The 17,491-nt window shown below is 48.9% G+C and overlaps 2 protein-coding genes across 3 annotated transcripts; both read right to left on the bottom strand.

Annotated features, from left to right (window-relative positions):
• Positions 1 to 3,554: 3,554 nt before the first annotated feature.
• Positions 3,555 to 10,464, bottom strand: rpf2 (ribosome production factor 2 homolog). 2 transcript variants are annotated; one of them, XM_066677163.1, is made up of 10 exons: positions 10,330 to 10,464; positions 9,233 to 9,365; positions 8,805 to 8,842; positions 8,607 to 8,646; positions 8,442 to 8,523; positions 6,057 to 6,133; positions 5,862 to 5,961; positions 5,661 to 5,763; positions 4,526 to 4,670; positions 3,555 to 4,435 (listed from the first exon to the last, which is right to left on the bottom strand). In XM_066677163.1, exons 1-10 carry the CDS (start codon positions 10,347 to 10,349, stop codon positions 4,241 to 4,243), a joined length of 933 nt encoding a protein of 310 aa, XP_066533260.1. In that variant the 5' UTR covers positions 10,350 to 10,464; the 3' UTR covers positions 3,555 to 4,240. The 2 variants fall into 2 exon arrangements, with proteins under 2 accessions (XP_066533260.1, XP_066533261.1); XM_066677164.1 differs by lacking the exon at positions 10,330 to 10,464 and adding an exon at positions 9,828 to 10,240.
• Positions 10,465 to 11,120: 656 nt separating this feature from the next.
• On the bottom strand, positions 11,121 to 17,485 carry si:ch211-241j12.3 (uncharacterized protein LOC566552 homolog). Its single transcript, XM_066676732.1, has 8 exons — positions 16,847 to 17,485; positions 16,354 to 16,476; positions 16,122 to 16,250; positions 15,122 to 15,314; positions 13,828 to 13,952; positions 13,469 to 13,659; positions 13,095 to 13,228; positions 11,121 to 12,858 (listed from the first exon to the last, which is right to left on the bottom strand). Exons 1-8 carry the CDS (start codon positions 16,934 to 16,936, stop codon positions 12,626 to 12,628), a joined length of 1,218 nt encoding a protein of 405 aa, XP_066532829.1. The 5' UTR covers positions 16,937 to 17,485; the 3' UTR covers positions 11,121 to 12,625.
• Between the last annotated feature and the right edge of the window lie 6 nt (positions 17,486 to 17,491).

Raw genomic sequence — 17,491 nt, 5'->3', positions numbered from 1 at the left:
AATCATCCAGTCACTCACACCTGTGGACAGTTTCACACACTCACCCATTCACTCACACCTGTGGACAGTTTCACACAATCATCCAGTGACACACACACTCACCCAGTCACTCATACCTGTGGACAGTTTCACACAATCATCCAGTCACTCACACACTCACCCAGTCACTCATACCTGTGGACAGTTTCACACAATCACCCAGTCACTCACACACTCACCCAGTCACTCATACCTGTGGACAGTTTCACACAATCATCCAGTCACTCACACACTCACCCAGTCACTCATACCTGTGGACAGTTTCACACACTCATCCAGTCACTCACACACTCACCCAGTCACTCATACCTGTGGACAGTTTCACACAATCATCCAGTCACTCACACACTCACCCAGTCACTCATACCTGTGGACAGTTTCACACAATCATCCAGTCACTCACACACTCACCCAGTCACTCATACCTGTGGACAGTTTCACACAATCATCCAGTCACTCACACACTCACCCAGTCACTCATACCTGTGGACAGTTTCACACACTCATCCAGTCACTCACACACTCACCCATTCACTCACACCTGTGGACAGTTTCACACAATCATCCAGTCACTCACACCTGTGGACAGTTTCACACACTCACCCATTCACTCACACCTGTGGACAGTTTCACACAATCATCCAGTCACTCATACCTGTGGACAGTTTCACACACTCATCCAGTCACTCACACACTCACCCATTCACTCACACCTGTGGACAGTTTCACACAATCATCCAGTCACTCACACCTGTGGACAGTTTCACACACTCACGCCTGTGGACAGTTTCACACACTCACCCATTCACTCACACCTGTGGACAGTTTCACACAATCATCCAGTCACTCACACACTCACCCAGTCACTCATACCTGTGGACAGTTTCACACATTCATCCAGTCACTCACACACTCACCCATTCACTCACACCTGTGGACAGTTTCACACAATCATCCAGTCACTCACACACTCACCCAGTCACTCATACCTGTGGACAGTTTCACACACTCATCCAGTCACTCATACCTGTGGACAGTTTCACACACTCATCCAGTCACTCACACACTCATATCTGTAGACAGTTTCACACAATCATCCAGTCACTCACACCTGTGGACAGTTTCACACACTCACGCCTGTGGACAGTTTCACACACTCATCCAGTCACTCACACCTGTGGACAGTTTCACACACTCATCCAGTCACTCACACACTCACCCAGTCACTCACACACACCTGTGGGCAGATTCACTCAGTCACCTACCAACATGTGTGTGTCAGGACTGTGGGAGGAAAGTGGAGCACCCAGAGAAAACCCACACAGATAGTGACCCAAGGAGAGGAGCCCACCCAGGACCCCGAGCCCCTGCAGCTGACTCCACTTGCAGCGCCCTCTGGCTTCAAACCAATGTAAAATACAAATAACAAGCTGAAATATGTGGAAGTGAAATTTAAAAGCACTCCCAACGTCTGCAGGGAACTGAAGCTCTGACTCTTCCTTCTCTGTTCACATCTATTTTTGGTGTGAAATCCAGAGCAGTGAAGTAGAACCTGAGTCCAGAACCCTCACTGGTGTCAGCACAATGAGCACAGTGGGGTCTCCAAGCCACAGGAACCGATCACCTACACATCACAAAAAGCATTTGTTTTGTTAATGGACACATCTATAGTTATGCAAATGACTCCAAAATAGCCTTTAGCCAATAGAACGGTGCCAATTTGCATAATGAGTGTCCAGGAAGCTACAACTACTGTGGCAATGTTACTGAACACAGCTTCATCACAGTGTCCTCAGCTACTGAGCAGCCTCCAAAGCCTGTTTCTCATCCAGATCTCAGGTTATCTCGCATATCTCACACTGATCTCAGCTACGATCACCCTATCTCACATTACCCTACCTTATCTCAGCTGATCTCTTATCTCTTCTCACCTGATCTCACCTACAGCACCCACGCTCTCAAAAACAAAGGTGCTACAAAAGGTTCCTTGAGTGATGCCATAGAAGAACCACTTTTGGTTCCATAAAGAACCGTTGTTGATAACGTTTAAAGGGGTAAAGAACCTTAGAATCGAGCGATGGATTTTTAAACCTTTAAAAGGGTTTTCACACTCACACACCTCTCAAACAGGGTTCTCTACGGAACCAATGGTTCTTCTGTGTCATTGCTCAAAGAACCCTTTTTTTTTTTTCGAGCACAGGTCCAGAAGGGTCTCGGTTCCTCTCGGTGTGTTCTCCTCAGGGTCTCAGGCAGAATCTACTGCTGAGTCTCGGTAAAATACAGGTCCAGTTTTTAACCAGTGGACAGAACCCGTTGGTCCACAGCAGAGCGCCCCCTATGGACCCCAGGTGGCCGGGTAAATACACTCAATGTGATCTACCCAGCACTTTACACTGTGTGAAAACACTGCCATCTAGTGAGAAAAACCAAGAAACACAGCAGTACTCACTAAGGGCAGTGCTGCATTATTACATAGTAATTACTAATTTATTACTACATTAAAAGTGTAATTATAGTTTTGCTTGCTGTGTTAAGAGACGTAGGCTACGTTTTCAGTGAAGGTCCAGGACTCACACCGTGGACTGGTCATGGACCCGGACAGAACCGTTACTCAGTCTCAGTCCGGGTCTGGACCGGGGGCCACTCTAGAGGCAGTCAAAGGACACGGGGTGAATGTCTACATCTGGAAAGATGCTGTACCCAGTGGATCTCAGGCCTGGTTCTGATGGACCACTCGCCTCAGCTTTCAGAGGTTCTCCTGCTGCTAGAACACAGCGGTTCTGTTGTAAAGGAAAGGTGTTGAAGTTTTCTGTGGAGAAGGAGCCTATGGCACTGGCGAAGGATGAAATACGAGGAAAATGAGAAAGAAAAAGGAAGGGGAAAAAGAGGATGAGGATGAAAAAGCTGTTCCTTAAAATGGGACGAATGCCATAAACACTCTGTGTCCCACCACCAACCCCCAGCACGTCTATTAGAGTCCATTAGAGAGAGAGGATACAGCTGAGAAAGAGAAAAACCACAACACTGCAGATTACCCTAGCGCGCACACACACACACACACACACACACACACACACACACACAGTGACAGAGCAGGTTCAGTGATGGAGACGTTAGAAACACCACCTTCACTGTGTCTTTAAAAGGGAAAGTACCCGTTCGGGGGACGGAGCTGGTTCTGGAAAGAACTGGAACCCAGACACAAACGAATAAAACAGAAGAGGAGACTCCAGCAGAATTCACAGAGAGGAAGAAAAGAAAGACGGGCAAAATACAAACAAAAATAAACAAACGAGTGCAGACCGTGAAGAAGTGGCCAAGCTTCTTTTAAACATTTGATTCTCAGAGCTTCGTCTGGAGATTTGATTCTTTTGTGTAAAACACATAGACGTCGACGTCCACTGTCTCCATCGTCAGATGTGTGTGTGTGTGTGTGTGTAAGGAGACGGGGGAACGGTAAACAACAAACAGAGTGGTGTCAGAGTAAACAACAGCGGAGTCTGAGGAGAGAGGGAGGACAAACATTTATTGAAGCTTCACGTTTCTGAAAATCAAACCCGAAAAAAGAGGGCTCCGAGTTTGAGCCGGATCACTTCGGCCTAGAACCGAGGACTGTCCAATAGGAACGTCTCTCAGATCTTTGGGCTTCAGTGATCTTCCCCACAGTCCACAGAGATCAACACGAGGAGAGAACCAGATCAGCTGGAGGAACATCTAGAACCAGGTTCTCTGGAGGATTGAGACTAGCCCAAGACTCAGAATCAGATGAGAACCACCAGCAGAACTGATCCGGACCATGGTTCTGGAAAGGAGTGGGTGTGGGGAGGAGGCGGAGCAGAAACATCTCAAATAAACAAACAACAACAAATAAACATCATGAGTGTGGAAACACACAGAGAGAACTCTGTTAGAACCGGGTTCTGTATCACCTGAACTTCAGGAGGACGATCTGAAAATGGACATCGCAAAAAACCATTAGAGAAGAGCCCAGGCAGCAGAATTTAAGGCGGACTGGAGAGTTGTGTTAAGGAGGCTGAGTGGCAGAAGGTGTGTGGGGTGTTCACCGAGGGTCAGTTCTTCTCGGTTCCGGATCCCGTCCTGGAGTTCGGTTTTGCTTTGGCTGAGAAGGTCCAGAACTGACCCGTCTCCTCCAGAGGACGCGGTTCTATCTCAGTTCAGAGAGCGCTACGCAGTCCAGGTTCTAGCTCAATGGTTCCTGGGTTCTAGCTTGTTTGGGCGAGGGGGTTTCTCCGTTCTCAGAGGCTCCCTGTCCCCTCCTCTTCCTCAATCCCTTCATCTTCCTCGTCTGCAGTTTGTCCAGGTCCTGTTTCTGCATGTGCAGACGCCCGAACTTGGTGCCGAAGGTGTCGTGGGAGATGTTCTTCTTCTTCTTGGGCTGTGAGAACAGAACAGAGCAGAACGCAGCGGTCAGAGAACGTGACCCGGAGAACCACACGGTGCTAAACACAGCCGATAAACCTGGTACCTTCACTCCTTTGGGCTGTCGGTGAGCAGTTCTGTAAAGATCATCTGACGCCAGGTGGGTTCTCCTCAGAACCAAGTCGAACGAAGGTCCAATCTCCTCCAGCTCCACCCGAGGGGTCCGGCACCCCGATTTCTTCAGCAGGACCCTGGACAACAAGGTAACACACCTTTTCAGTACAGCCCCACACCTGGAGCTCCACCCCTTTTCAATACAGCCCCACACCTGGAGCTCCACCCCTTTTCAGTACAGCCCCTCACCTGGAGCCCGACCCCTTTTCAGTACAGCCCCTCACCTGGAGCCCGACCCCTTTTCAGTACAGCCCCTCACCGGGAGCCCGACCCCTTTTCAGTACAGCGCCCTCACCTGGAGCCCGACCCCTTTTCAGTACAGCCCCACACCTGGAGCTCCACCCCTTTTCAGTACAGCCCCACACCTGGAGCTCCACCCCTTTTCAGTACAGCCCCTCACCTGGAGCCCGACCCCTTTTCAGTACAGCCCCTCACCTGGAGCCCGACCCCTTTTCAGTACAGCCCCTCACCGGGAGCCCGACCCCTTTTCAGTACAGCGCCCTCACCTGGAGCCCGACCCCTTTTCAGTACAGCCCCACACCTGGAGCTCCACCCCTTTTCAGTACAGCCCCACACCTGGAGCTCCACCCCTTTTCAGTACAGCCCCTCACCTGGAGCCCGACCCCTTTTCAGTACAGCCCCTCACCTGGAGCCCGACCCCTTTTCAGTACAGCCCCTCACCGGGAGCCCGACCCCTTTTCAGTACAGCGCCCTCACCTGGAGCCCGACCCCTTTTCAGTACAGCCCCACACCTGGAGCTCCACCCCTTTTCAGTACAGCCCCACACCTGGAGCTCCACCCCTTTTCAGTACAGCCCCTCACCGGGAGCCCGACCCCTTTTCAGTACAGCCCCACACCTGGAGCCCGACCCCTTTTCAGTACAGCCCCACACCTGGAGCTCCACCCCTTTTCAGTACAGCCCCACACCTGGAGCTCCACCCCTTTTCAGTACAGCCCCTCACCGGGAGCCCGACCCCTTTTCAGTACAGCCCCACACCTGGAGCTCCACCCCTTTTCAGTACAGCCCCTCACCGGGAGCCCGACCCCTTTTCAGTACAGCCCCTCACCTGTAGCTCCTCATGTAGATTTTCCCGTCGGCTGCAGTGAAGTGGAGGACATGCTCGAGTCCGGCCAACCGCACCGCCGAGATATTAGGACCACGGAAGAAATCTGAGACAGACAGAAATACACAGAGAGTCTTTAAAGAATCCCTTTCTGTTCCACTTAAGTGTGTGTGTGTGTGTTTTGGGTCTCTGTGTGTGTGTTACCTGTCAGGACGTTGCGGAGTCGTGAGAGCTCGTTGTCGGAGTCGAAGAGTTCCCCAGCGAACACCAGCAGGGGTTTCGTTCCCTCCGCACACTTATTATTCTACACACACACACACACACACACAGCTGCTTACCTCCCTCACAAACACAAACACAGCAGTAAACAACTAACACATCTTCAGCTTCATCACTCACCTTAATGTCCTTCAGAGACACAAACTTCTCCACACCCAGCTCAAACATGTCCAACACATGGAAGTCAAACATACGACCTGTAACACACACACCAGGAATACCTGAGAAATATGTTTCAGAATCCCCTCCATGACACATCCCACTGATCTGTACAGAGGTATACGGGGGTGTGGTCTGTACAGAGGTATGGGGGGGTGGTCTGTACAGAGGTAAACGGGGGGTGTGGTCTGTACAAAGGTAAGCGGGGGGTGTGGTCTGTACAGCGGTATACGGGGTGTGTGGTCTGTACAGAGGTATGGGGGGTGTGTGGTCTGTACAGAGGTATGGGGGGGGGGTCTGTACAGAGGTATGGGGTGTGGTCTGTACAGAGGTAAACGGGGGGTGTGGTCTGTACAAAGGTAAGCGGGGGGTGTGGTCTGTACAGCGGTATACGGGGGGTGTGGTCTGTACAGAGGTATGGGGGGGGGTCTGTACAGAGGTATGGGGGGGGGGTGGTCTGTACAGAGGTATACGGGGGTGTGTGGTCTGTACAGAGGTATACGGGCGGTGTGGTCTGTACAGAGGTATACGGGCGGTGTGGTCTGTACAGAGGTATACAGGGGTGTGTGGTCTGTACAGAGGTATACAGGGGTGTGTGGTCTGTACAGAGGTACACGGGCGGTGTGGTCTGTACAGAGGTACACGGGCGGTGTGATCTGTACAGAGGTACACGGGCGGTGTGGTCTGTACAGAGGTACACGGGCGGTGTGGTCTGTACAGAGGTATACGGGCGGTGTGGTCTGTACAGAGGTATACAGGGGTGTGTGGTCTGTACAGAGGTACACGGGCGGTGTGGTCTGTACAGAGGTACACGGGCGGTGTGGTCTGTACAGAGGTACACGGGCGGTGTGGTCTGTACAGAGGTACACGGGCGGTGTGGTCTGTACAGAGGTACACGGGCGGTGTGGTCTGTACAGAGGTACACGGGCGGTGTGGTCTGTACAGAGGTATACGGGCGGTGTGGTCTGTACAGAGGTATACGGGCGGTGTGGTCTGTACAGAGGTATACAGGGGTGTGTGGTCTGTACAGAGGTACACGGGCGGTGTGGTCTGTACAGAGGTACACGGGCGGTGTGGTCTGTACAGAGGTACACGGGCGGTGTGGTCTGTACAGAGGTACACGGGCGGTGTGGTCTGTACAGAGGTACACGGGCGGTGTGGTCTGTACAGAGGTACACGGGCGGTGTGGTCTGTACAGAGGTACACGGGCGGTGTGGTCTGTACAGAGGTATACGGGCGGTGTGGTCTGTACAGAGGTATACGGGCGGTGTGGTCTGTACAGAGGTATACAGGGGTGTGTGGTCTGTACAGAGGTACACGGGCGGTGTGGTCTGTACAGAGGTACACGGGCGGTGTGGTCTGTACAGAGGTACACGGGCGGTGTGGTCTGTACAGAGGTACACGGGCGGTGTGGTCTGTACAGAGGTACACGGGCGGTGTGGTCTGTACAGAGGTATACGGGCGGTGTGGTCTGTACAGAGGTATACGGGCGGTGTGGTCTGTACAGAGGTATGGGGGGTGTGGTCTGTACAGAGGTATACGGGGGGGTGTGGTCTGTACAGAGGTATACGGGGGTGTGTGGTCTGTACAGAGGTATACAGGGGGGTGTGGTCTGTACAGAGGTATACGGGGGTGTGTGGTCTGTAGAGGTATACGGGGGTGTGTGGTCTGTAGAGGTATACGGGGGGTGTGGTCTGTACAGAGGTATACAGGGGGGTGTGGTCTGTACAAAGGAATACGGGGGGTGTGGTCTGTACAAAGGAATACGGGGGGTGTGGTCTGTACAGAGGTATACGGGGGGTGTGGTTTGTACAGAGGTATACGGGGGGGTGGTCTGTACAGAGGTCTGGGGGTGTGGTCTGTACAGAGGTATATGGGGGTGTGGTCTGTACTGAGGTGTGGGGGTGTGGTCTGTACAGAGGTATACGGGGGTGGTCGGTACAGAGGTATACGGGGGGGTGGTCTGTACTGAGGTGTGGGGGTGTGGTCTGTACAGAGGTATATGGGGGTGTGGTCTGTACTGAGGTGTGGGGGGGGTGGTCGGTACAGAGGTATACGGGGGGGTGGTCTGTACTGAGGTGTGGGGGTGTGGTCTGTACAGAGGTATATGGGGGTGTGGTCTGTACTGAGGTGTGGGGGGGGTGGTCGGTACAGAGGTATACGGGGGGGTGGTCTGTACTGAGGTGTGGGGGTGTGGTCTGTACAGAGGTATATGGGGGTGTGGTCTGTACTGAGGTGTGGGGGGGGTGGTCGGTACAGAGGTATACGGGGGTGGTCTGTACAGAGGTATATGGGGGTGGTCTGTACAGAGGTATACGGGGGGTGTACATAGTCTTGGGTTCTTACCGAAGACGAGGTTGTTGGGTCGTTTCTTGTTGTGGGAACCGAACAGAAACAGAGAGCAGTCCGTTTTCTTGGAGAAGAATTCCTGAGAAAGGGAGGGAGGGGGGAGGAGTTAAAGCAGTGAGAATCAGCCCTGAGCCGATTAAACTCTCACTCTGTAAAACTCACCAGAGACGTGGAGTCCTCGAACGGACGCACGATGTTCTTCCTGAAGAGAGAGCAGCGTTAATCACCAGCAACAACAACTAATCCCCACCAACTAAATTCTCATCAAGAATCAGATTCATCAACAGTGCGCCCAGAGTACAGCAGTCAGCCTCTGAAGGGCGCGTGAGGCGTGTGGCGTGAACCGCGTCAGAGACTTACTTCTTGTAGAGAACCGCGTTGGGCTTCTTTATGGCGTACTGCAAACAGAAAAATCACAACAGTCAAACACCTACCGTCTCCAAAGATCTAACACACACCTGACCACCGCCCCCCAGTCTCTCAGAGCGGCCGCGCGGATCAGACCAGCACTCAGAGATTTACTCGTCTACTGGTCCTCAAAATCTACCCCATGCTTTAAGACGGGCGTTCGCTACGTTCTGGGAACGTCATTCTTTACTTTCCTATTTTTTAAATACATATATTTTTATAAAATGATCATTTATGTCTCTGTCCACTGAGATGTTCCTGAGTCGGGGGCTGCCACTCAGAGTCACCGCCTCGATCCATTACACCACCCCCTGCAGGATTAGATTATATCCACACCCACAACCTCAGACACAGAGCTACGGCCGGGCGGCGGTTCTTACGATGTCCCTGAGCGCCTGAGTGATCGTCTCACTGGTGTTCCCCCCCTTCATGATCATGGCGTTCTTGGAGTTCTCCACCAGCTTCGGAGCCCTGTCCTCCAGGAACCGCTTCGCACGCCTGGTCTTCGGCTTCCTGAACACAGCAAAGACAAACGACAACACGTGAGGACGGGAGGAAAACACGGTGAATCTTTAGAAGCCGACATTTCCTGAAGAAAACACTGAATACGGCGCTGCCGAGGAACCCCCGTGTGCTCCGGGACACTCCAGCTGCAATGATGTGGGGTCAAGGTCATTAGAGCGGGCGACTCAGGTGGCCCCTCCGGTGTTCCAGGTGGTTGCGCTGGTGCCCCCTGTGGTTGCCTGAGTATTACGAGTCATCACTGGGACTAAAGGAAGCATCTACAAAATTCTGCATCCCATTCATTGTGAAGCAAAAACATGAACAGTGTTACCTTCTGTTTACTACTTGATAAACTCTACAACCAATCAGCTGCAGACCAGCACACATCACACCATCAGAACCGAACTGGAGCAGGAGGAGTGGATTAATAGAGAGAGAGAGAATCCAAACTAAAAACCCACAAACTCCTACCATAGAGAAATCCGGCTCCTTATTTGGGCCCGACACCAGTGTGATGCATGCTGGGATTTGTAGTAAAAACAACTCTGATGTTTCTATTAGGTATTTGAGTCACATTAATGAATCCCGCTGCACTACACAACTCCACACAGCGGACTGGCCCTTTAACTTCACTGAGACCGGGACACACACAAAAGTCCCTTAAAGAACATCTTATAACGTTTATATCAGCACGGAATAGTTCTGTCAGGATCAAACACTCCCCTCTCAGAGCAGAGCGGCCCTCACACAGGCGAACACCCGCGATCACACACACTTTATTAAAGTAAAAGAGTAAAAACTACAGAGTCGCGGTACACAGAGGAACCCACGTGTTCGCTGGAATTTCACTTAAAATAAAGCCACCCCTTTAAGTGTTAAACCGCTCCCTTTAACAGCAGCGTCACACACAAACAGCGCCTCAACACACAACAAATAAACAAACGACGACTTTAAAGTTTAATTTTAAACTCACACCACTCCGTCCACCGCCATTTCACACACCGCTCCTCTACCGCACAGCAACACACGGGCGAGAGCTTCACAATAAAAGTCCTGCTCCGCCGGGCGAGAGCTTCACAATAAAAGTCCTGCTCCGCCGGGCGAGAAGGTAGGGCTTTTTAAAAAAAAACACGCAATATTAATAAATAAAAAAAAAACTATAAATAAGTATAACAATTATAAAACATTTAAAATAGAATGGAAAAAGAGAAATAAACTGATTGCTGTCATTTAACGCATTATTGTGGCTTTAGCGCCATCAATACACAATACCTCGACACAAATATTAATAATAATAATAATAATAAACTTAACTTGCTGACAGTAAATGAAAATGATTCACAGAGCCTTCGGAAATCTTAACCAAAATGGATTTAAAATAAAATATTAGAACAAATAAAACTAAATCAACAATGAAAAAATTCCCCGCTAGTTATAAATGAGGACATGAGTTTTTCTTTAGAAAAGAGAAAGGATTCACACTGGAAACAGGAGGAGAAATAAAATGGAGCCTTAAAAGTGAAAAGCATTAGCGTGGAGAGATTCTCCGGCAGAGGGCGACATTGTCTTTAACAAAGAGCAGGGGTTTTTTGAAGCGCAGATGAAAATTTTTATTTATATTTATTTTTTATTAAATTTTTTTTTTTTTTACACACGATTTTAGTAACTTTTATTTAAACGATCACTTCAGTCCAGAGTTCATAAATGAATGACAAACACATAGGAATAGTTTTAATTAAAATATTTATTAAAAAGTCACAGCAGCTGGTTTGAAAAGACAATGGTGAAAAATACATGAAGTAACAAAAATAATTCATTATATTCCAGGACACCGAGATCCACTTTTCCTTCCTTAGAGCTGTAATAATCCCAAACAAATCCCACCTCAGCATCACTTTAAACCCCAGAGCACACACACACACACACAAACGTGAGAAAAGCAAAAATGTACAACACTCATTTATAAAAATGATACTTGTGCAAAACACAATATTCACTCAGTAAACAGGGGGTTAGTCTCCAGAGAGCGCAAGCAAGATTCATTTAGATCTAAACCTGAAATCAAACAGCTTTGAGTCTGTCTACATACAAAAGGAATGATACACACATAAAAATACACAAACAGGGTTAGTCCACATCTTCAGGCATAGATTAAGACACAGATCAGCCTCAAACAGCTCTACCTCAAACACAAAATTACACAAAACAGATTAGTGGCGCAAGAAAAAAAAATTACAAAATAATTGTGAATTAGGTATTTTTCCCCCACACAAAAAGACAACACACAAAAGGCAGAGATACAGGAGTAAAAGTGTTTGAGAGGCAATAAATAAATGCTGTTAGCTAGCATAGCTCTGTCTGGAAACTAGCATGATGCTAAAGTGACACTGAAGATTATGGCTAATTCATACTGGAATCTGGGCTCAGTTTTCCTAAATACGCTTTTTGGGAAAAGGTACATACTCAAAAATGGAGAGAGAAAAAAGATGGAGTAAAACTAACAAACAAACAGAATAGCTAACATTAAAAGTTTAAGCTGTTAGCAGGTGATTAGCCATCAATAGCTTTGGCCAAATTAGCTTTAGGCACCACACAAACATAGAAAAAAAAAAATAGATTAATGTTGTATTTCCCATAAATAAATACATATTTAGCCGTAAGTGACTGTTTCATTGACAGTTTAAAAAAAAAAAAAGATTGGTATTCAGAGGTTTGTTATTAAATATATATTTTAAAATGTCATGTTCGCCTTCAAAAGTGGCATCAGCGCCTGTAATACTTCAAAAATATATATGTATTATAGATTTTATAGAATTGCTCAACCTCTTCACTCAGTTAATAACTTCATTGGTAATTGATATTAAAATAAAAATCAGATTCCTGTCAAAAATGTAATATTTTCTGAATGGAATTTCTCCTTTTCCCCTCAAAAAAGTTACGATTTGGCACAGGACTCCAGTCAAGTCTTAGACCATGAGCTAAAACAATGAGCTGTGTCCAGACGGACAGCACCTTTTCAATATTCAGACTTATGGCAAACATTCGACGTGTTCTGCTCGAGGTTCACTGTTTTTCGTCGCCTCAAAGTGAACATTTGGCACAAAGAAATTCCAGTTTCTCCCTGATGAGAGTCTCAGAAGTGAAAGATCGGCCCAACCTTGAGGCACTGAATCCCAAACAGCATCAACTCTAAAGGAAGCGCTCAGCAGCCTCTGGGCGCTCACTGACGGGTTCTGACCCGGTGGTTATTTTTATGGACGTTCTGAAGTTCAGAAGCACTTTCTGAGGACGATGTTGGGCCCGAACTCTTCGTACTCGTCTCTGCTGATCCACGCGGAGCTAAAGGACCTCAGCTCTGAGAGAACAGCGCCCCCCTTCCACACGGAGAAGTCTCGGCCGGGGGGGCTACAGACCCTAACGCTCTCGCTGACCCCCGCCGGACACAAGCCCATCAACTCCAGCTGGAGGCGCTCCGGCAGTCCACACAGCAGAGTGTTGCCACCTTAAAAAGACAGAAGAGCAACTTCACTCATCTCCGGAGGGAAACGACAGCATCAGGTGAGAGTTAACATCGAGAAAAAAGGAAAATCAACAAACGTCTCATTAATAAAACTGGGCTAATCTTCACAGTGTTACACCTGGACGTCCAATACGTCACAGAACGGGAGCACAACTGAGCTCTGAGGAAGCAGCACATCTGTAGATCAAACCTTCACCTGTGTGTGTGTGTGTGTTTACCTGACAGAATAATGTTCCCCAGGAAGCTCCTCCTCAGGTCGATGTCAGACTGAAGGACTGACTTGAAAATGCTCTCGTGCATCCCATAATGATCACAGCCGATCAACTCCGGCTTAAATAGGATCTCAGCCGCTCTGAAAAACAGGGAAAAATAATAATATAAAACAAGCAAGGAACGTGACATCACTAATCACACACACACACCTCTCAGCTTCGTCAACATTGATATCGTTAAACTAATCGACTGAAGACAGCGCCCTCTAGTGACCGTCAGTGACAGACCCTGTGAATAACGTGGACTGGAATATTAAAGTGTGTTTAGAAATCGTTATTAAACTTTATATTGAAATATATAAGGAATAAGGTTATATTACCTGAATCTCTCTGTCGTCATGGTGATGACCTGTCCGTCAGGTAGTGTGTAGTGGGCGGGTCTGCTGGCCCCGCCTCCTCCCTTAAGCTCCGCCTCATAATCCAGAGCCACGCAGCAGCACTTCTCTTTAATCTCACGTACGATCTCCATCTCCGCCGACGTCCTCATACACACACCCTGCTCCATCAGCAACTAACACACACACACAGATTATTTAAAACAAGATCAAAGCTCTGAATTGAAACATGAACCCTGCTACACACTCACACCTTCATCCAGCTGGAACCCCCACCCAACCCCAGCACGCTCTCCCCAGTCTGTGGTGGCCCCTCATTAACCCCTTGATGCATGTTCCTTTACCTTCTTCAGCTGCAGGGTGACGTCTGCTCCGGCCAGAGACAAGCGCTGCACGGCGTGAGGCAGAGAGTAACCATCAAACACCGGGACACTGTGACTCACCCCGTCACCGGAGTCCAACACCACACCTGCAGATAACACCACACACTCAGCGCCAAGCTCCAAGGACCCGCTCATTTTTTAAAAACAGATTTCATCGCTTTGTTTTTTTAAAGTATCCTTATCACGACGAATAGGAAAACTGCTGCATTCTCAACTCAGTCCAGTAGGGGGCCATAGTACCTCTTACAGAGAGAATCAAGGGTTTAATCCCAAATCACTCCATCCTCCCTCTGTAGTGCACTACACACGTCCTGAAACAACTGAATCTAGAAGTTAACAGTGCAGTGTATATTTCTAACACACATCATTTCTATTTATTCATCTGTGTAAATCTGAACTCTAGTGCTGTCTGTGTGTGTACAGTGTAGTTTATGACTGATGTAGTTCACTGTAGAGGGAGCGAGGAGCTGTGTGTGTACAGTGTAGTTTATGACTGATGTAGTTCACTGTAGAGGGAGCGAGGAGCTGTGTGTGTACAGTGTAGTTTATGACTGATGTAGTTCACTGTAGAGGGAGTGAGGAGCTGTGTGTGTACAGTGTAGTTTATGACTGATGTAGTTCACTGTAGAGGGAGCGAGGAGCTGTGTGTGTACAGTGTAGTTTATGACTGATGTAGTTCACTGTAGAGGGAGCGAGGAGCTGTGTGTGTACAGTGTAGTTTATGACTGATGTAGTTCACTGTAGAGGGAGCGAGGAGCTGTGTGTGTACAGTGTAGTTAGTGACTGATGTAGTTCACTGTAGAGGGAGCGAGGAGCTGTGTGTGTACAGTGTAGTTAGTGACTGATGTAGTTCACTGTAGAGGGAGCGAGGAGCTGTGTGTGTACAGTGTAGTTTATGACTGATGTAGTTCACTGTAGAGGGAGAGAGGAGCTGTGTGTACACAGTGTAGTTTGTGACTGATGTAGTTCACTGTAGAGGGAGCGAGGAGCTGTGTGTGTACAGTGTAGTTTATGACTGATGTAGTTCACTGTAGAGGGAGCGAGGAGCTGTGTGTGTACAGTGTAGTTTATGACTGATGTAGTTCACTGTAGAGGGAGAGAGGAGCTGTGTGTACACAGTGTAGTTTGTGACTGATGTAGTTCACTGTAGAGGGAGCGAGGAGCTGTGTGTGTACAGTGTAGTTTAAGACTGATGTAGTTCGCTGTAGTGGACTCAAGCGTCTTGTTGTTCTGGATGTACAGGTGTAGTACTGACCGGTGGTGCGTCCGGCGGCGTACAGCGCGAGGACGGGTTGCAGAGCGATGAACGTCAGAGGAACGTTAAAGGATTCGAACATGAGCTGCGCCATGCGCTGACGGTTCAGCAGTGGGTTCATCACGGGCTCGGTCAGCAGCACCGGGTGGTCATCAGCGTCCACACGCAGCTCAGAAAACACATGCTGCCAGATCTGTACAAACACAGTTACTTTTCAGTTTCAAAGAAAACACATTTGGTGGAAAAGGTAAGATTTGGTTTTGTTTTGGCGCCCCCTACAGTTACAGAGTGTAATTCACTTTTACAGCACAGGCCTGAAATCAAGGTGGATGGTGGTTTCCTAAACGTTACATAGTGCAGTTTCTGCAGCGCTGAGTCCAGAACAGCAGAGAGAGGCTGTTACAGCTCAGTGAACCATCTCCATGATTTTGAAGCTGGAGCATTGCTTTAACTTAAAACTCCACAGAAACCTAAAGAAAACCAATCCTGCAGCGTTTTCAGGGGTTGTTTATCTGTAAGAAGCTGAAAGTTAGCTTCGTCCAAGTTCAGTATTAGATGTTGGTTTATAATCGAATCATACTTTGCTGAGCCTTTTTACAGCTCCGGAGAATATCAGGAGAATCAGAGCTTTCACACGTGCAGAGTCAGACATGTGCCATGTGATTCAGACAGGGGGCGGAGCCTATGCAGAGCATGATTCAGACAGGGGGCGGGGCCTGTGCAGCACATTCAGGAGATGCAGCGCGATTCTCTGGAACATTCCCGGCTCTGTTCACACAGGGGTCAATGACGTGTTCCGGGTGGAAGTCTGAGTGACGTCTGGGAGAAATTATCTGGATGTTTGCATTCACACAGCGCTCCTCCAGGTAGAAGGCCTGAGTTATTGAGTGTTTTCACTGATCTGAGGCGGCGGCTTTGTCCCGCATTAGAACACAATCAGAAACACCACCAGGATCAAAGCGGAAGGTGAAAGCTGTGGTCGTGTTTGTGATAAACCCACCGTCTCCATGTGGTCCCAGTTGCTGATGACACCATTCTTTATCGGGTAGTGAAGGGTTAACACACCTCGCATGTGCTGAGCTTCATGACCAACGTACATCTCCCTCTCCACACTGCCATTCATCACCTCCTACACACACACACACACACACACACACACACAGAGGAGGAGAATATTTACTACTCATTTTCTTACATAAAGAGAATATGCTCACACACACAGGTGTATGTACCTCGTATTTGGGGAGTCCGATGGCGGTGGGGATGATCAAAGAGGGAAGATCCTGATCAGCAAGTCCAGCTTTAACCAGTCCAGAGCCAGTGTCCAGCACCACAGGGGTTAAATAATCACTCATCTACACACAGACAGACACACACACACACCTCTTCAGTCTAATCATGGCTGCAGAACCCGCCTGAACGGGCCAGATGTTCAGCTGACGTGTTTAACCCCGACCTTCGCGATTATGAACTACTCAGGGTTTAGTGCAGCACTGAGATCAGAATCTTTCATTCTCCACCATCAACACAAACACAATAAGATACACGAGATAAACACAGACAAACAATATGCAAATGAGGGGAAGTACTTATTATTAAACATAAATACAGACCCACTTCTTACATGTCTGAGGTTTACATCGAGTTAGTGTGCGTGTGTATGATCGTGTGGATCTCTCTCTCTGTGTGTGTGTGTGTGTGTGTGTGTATAAATCAAACCCAAACCTCCCGGGAGAAGATCTGCAGCGGGGAGTGGGCGGCTGGGGACCTGCAGGTCGTTCGTGTTGAGGGTTTTTCATCATTTCTCATGTTCATCACTTCGTTATCGCCGTCGTTCCTGCGACACACTCCACAAGCCTCGGTGCTGGAGATCGGACCCTCACACTCCGCTTCCGTCTGATCCACAGCGTCAGAACCGTCGCCAGGTCCCTCCAGGAAGGCTCCGGACCCGGATCGGTGCAGATCCACGCAGCGGGGGTTGTTATTGTTCCTGTTGTGTTCTGCTGTGGAGGAGGAGATCTTCGGAGGTGGATTTCTGCGCTCTTTGGGTTTGGGTCCATCAGGGGGCGCTGGTGTAATCACAGAGGAGTCCTTTTCATCTCCGTTGTGTTCGTCGTCTTCAGATCCGTGGCTCGTCTGATCGAGTGCGAGGGGCTTTTTCACACGAGGGAGCGGTTTCGGACCTCCGGGGTCAAACGCTGCTCTTCCCTGCCCGGCCTCTGGGGGCGTCAAACCTGCTTCTGAAGGATGATCTTTTAATTCCGTTTCCCCCTCGAGGCAAACGTCTTGTTTATTAGCCTCTAGGGGCCACTCAGAGGGGGTCTTTTCATTCAGCTGTGACGGAGAGGGTCTGGACTGAGACAGAACATC

The sequence above is a fragment of the Hoplias malabaricus genome, chromosome 7, assembly GCF_029633855.1.
Source record: "Hoplias malabaricus isolate fHopMal1 chromosome 7, fHopMal1.hap1, whole genome shotgun sequence".
NCBI lineage: Eukaryota > Metazoa > Chordata > Actinopteri > Characiformes > Erythrinidae > Hoplias > Hoplias malabaricus.
Note: the sequence above shows the minus strand (reverse complement) of the source record. Positions and strands in the feature narration are given on the sequence as shown.

Excerpts from the sequence above, each read along its gene's own strand:
- rpf2 (XM_066677163.1), bottom strand. The coding sequence starts at position 10,349 with ATGGCGGTGGACGGAGTGGT. Across the intron at positions 8,843-9,232 it reads CTCAGGCGCTCAGGGACATC|TACGCCATAAAGAAGCCCAA; the intron begins GTAAGAACCGCC and ends TTCTGTTTGCAG. Across the intron at positions 6,134-8,441 it reads ACCCAACAACCTCGTCTTCG|GTCGTATGTTTGACTTCCAT; the intron begins GTAAGAACCCAA and ends TGTGTGTTACAG.
- si:ch211-241j12.3 (XM_066676732.1), bottom strand. The coding sequence starts at position 16,936 with ATGAACATGAGAAATGATGAAAAACCCTCAACACGAACGACCTGCAGG. Across the intron at positions 16,477-16,846 it reads TGCAGATCTTCTCCCGGGAG|ATGAGTGATTATTTAACCCC; the intron begins GTTTGGGTTTGA and ends GTCTGTGTGTAG. Across the intron at positions 13,953-15,121 it reads CGCCGCCGGACGCACCACCG|GTGTGGTGTTGGACTCCGGT; the intron begins GTCAGTACTACA and ends TGTTATCTGCAG.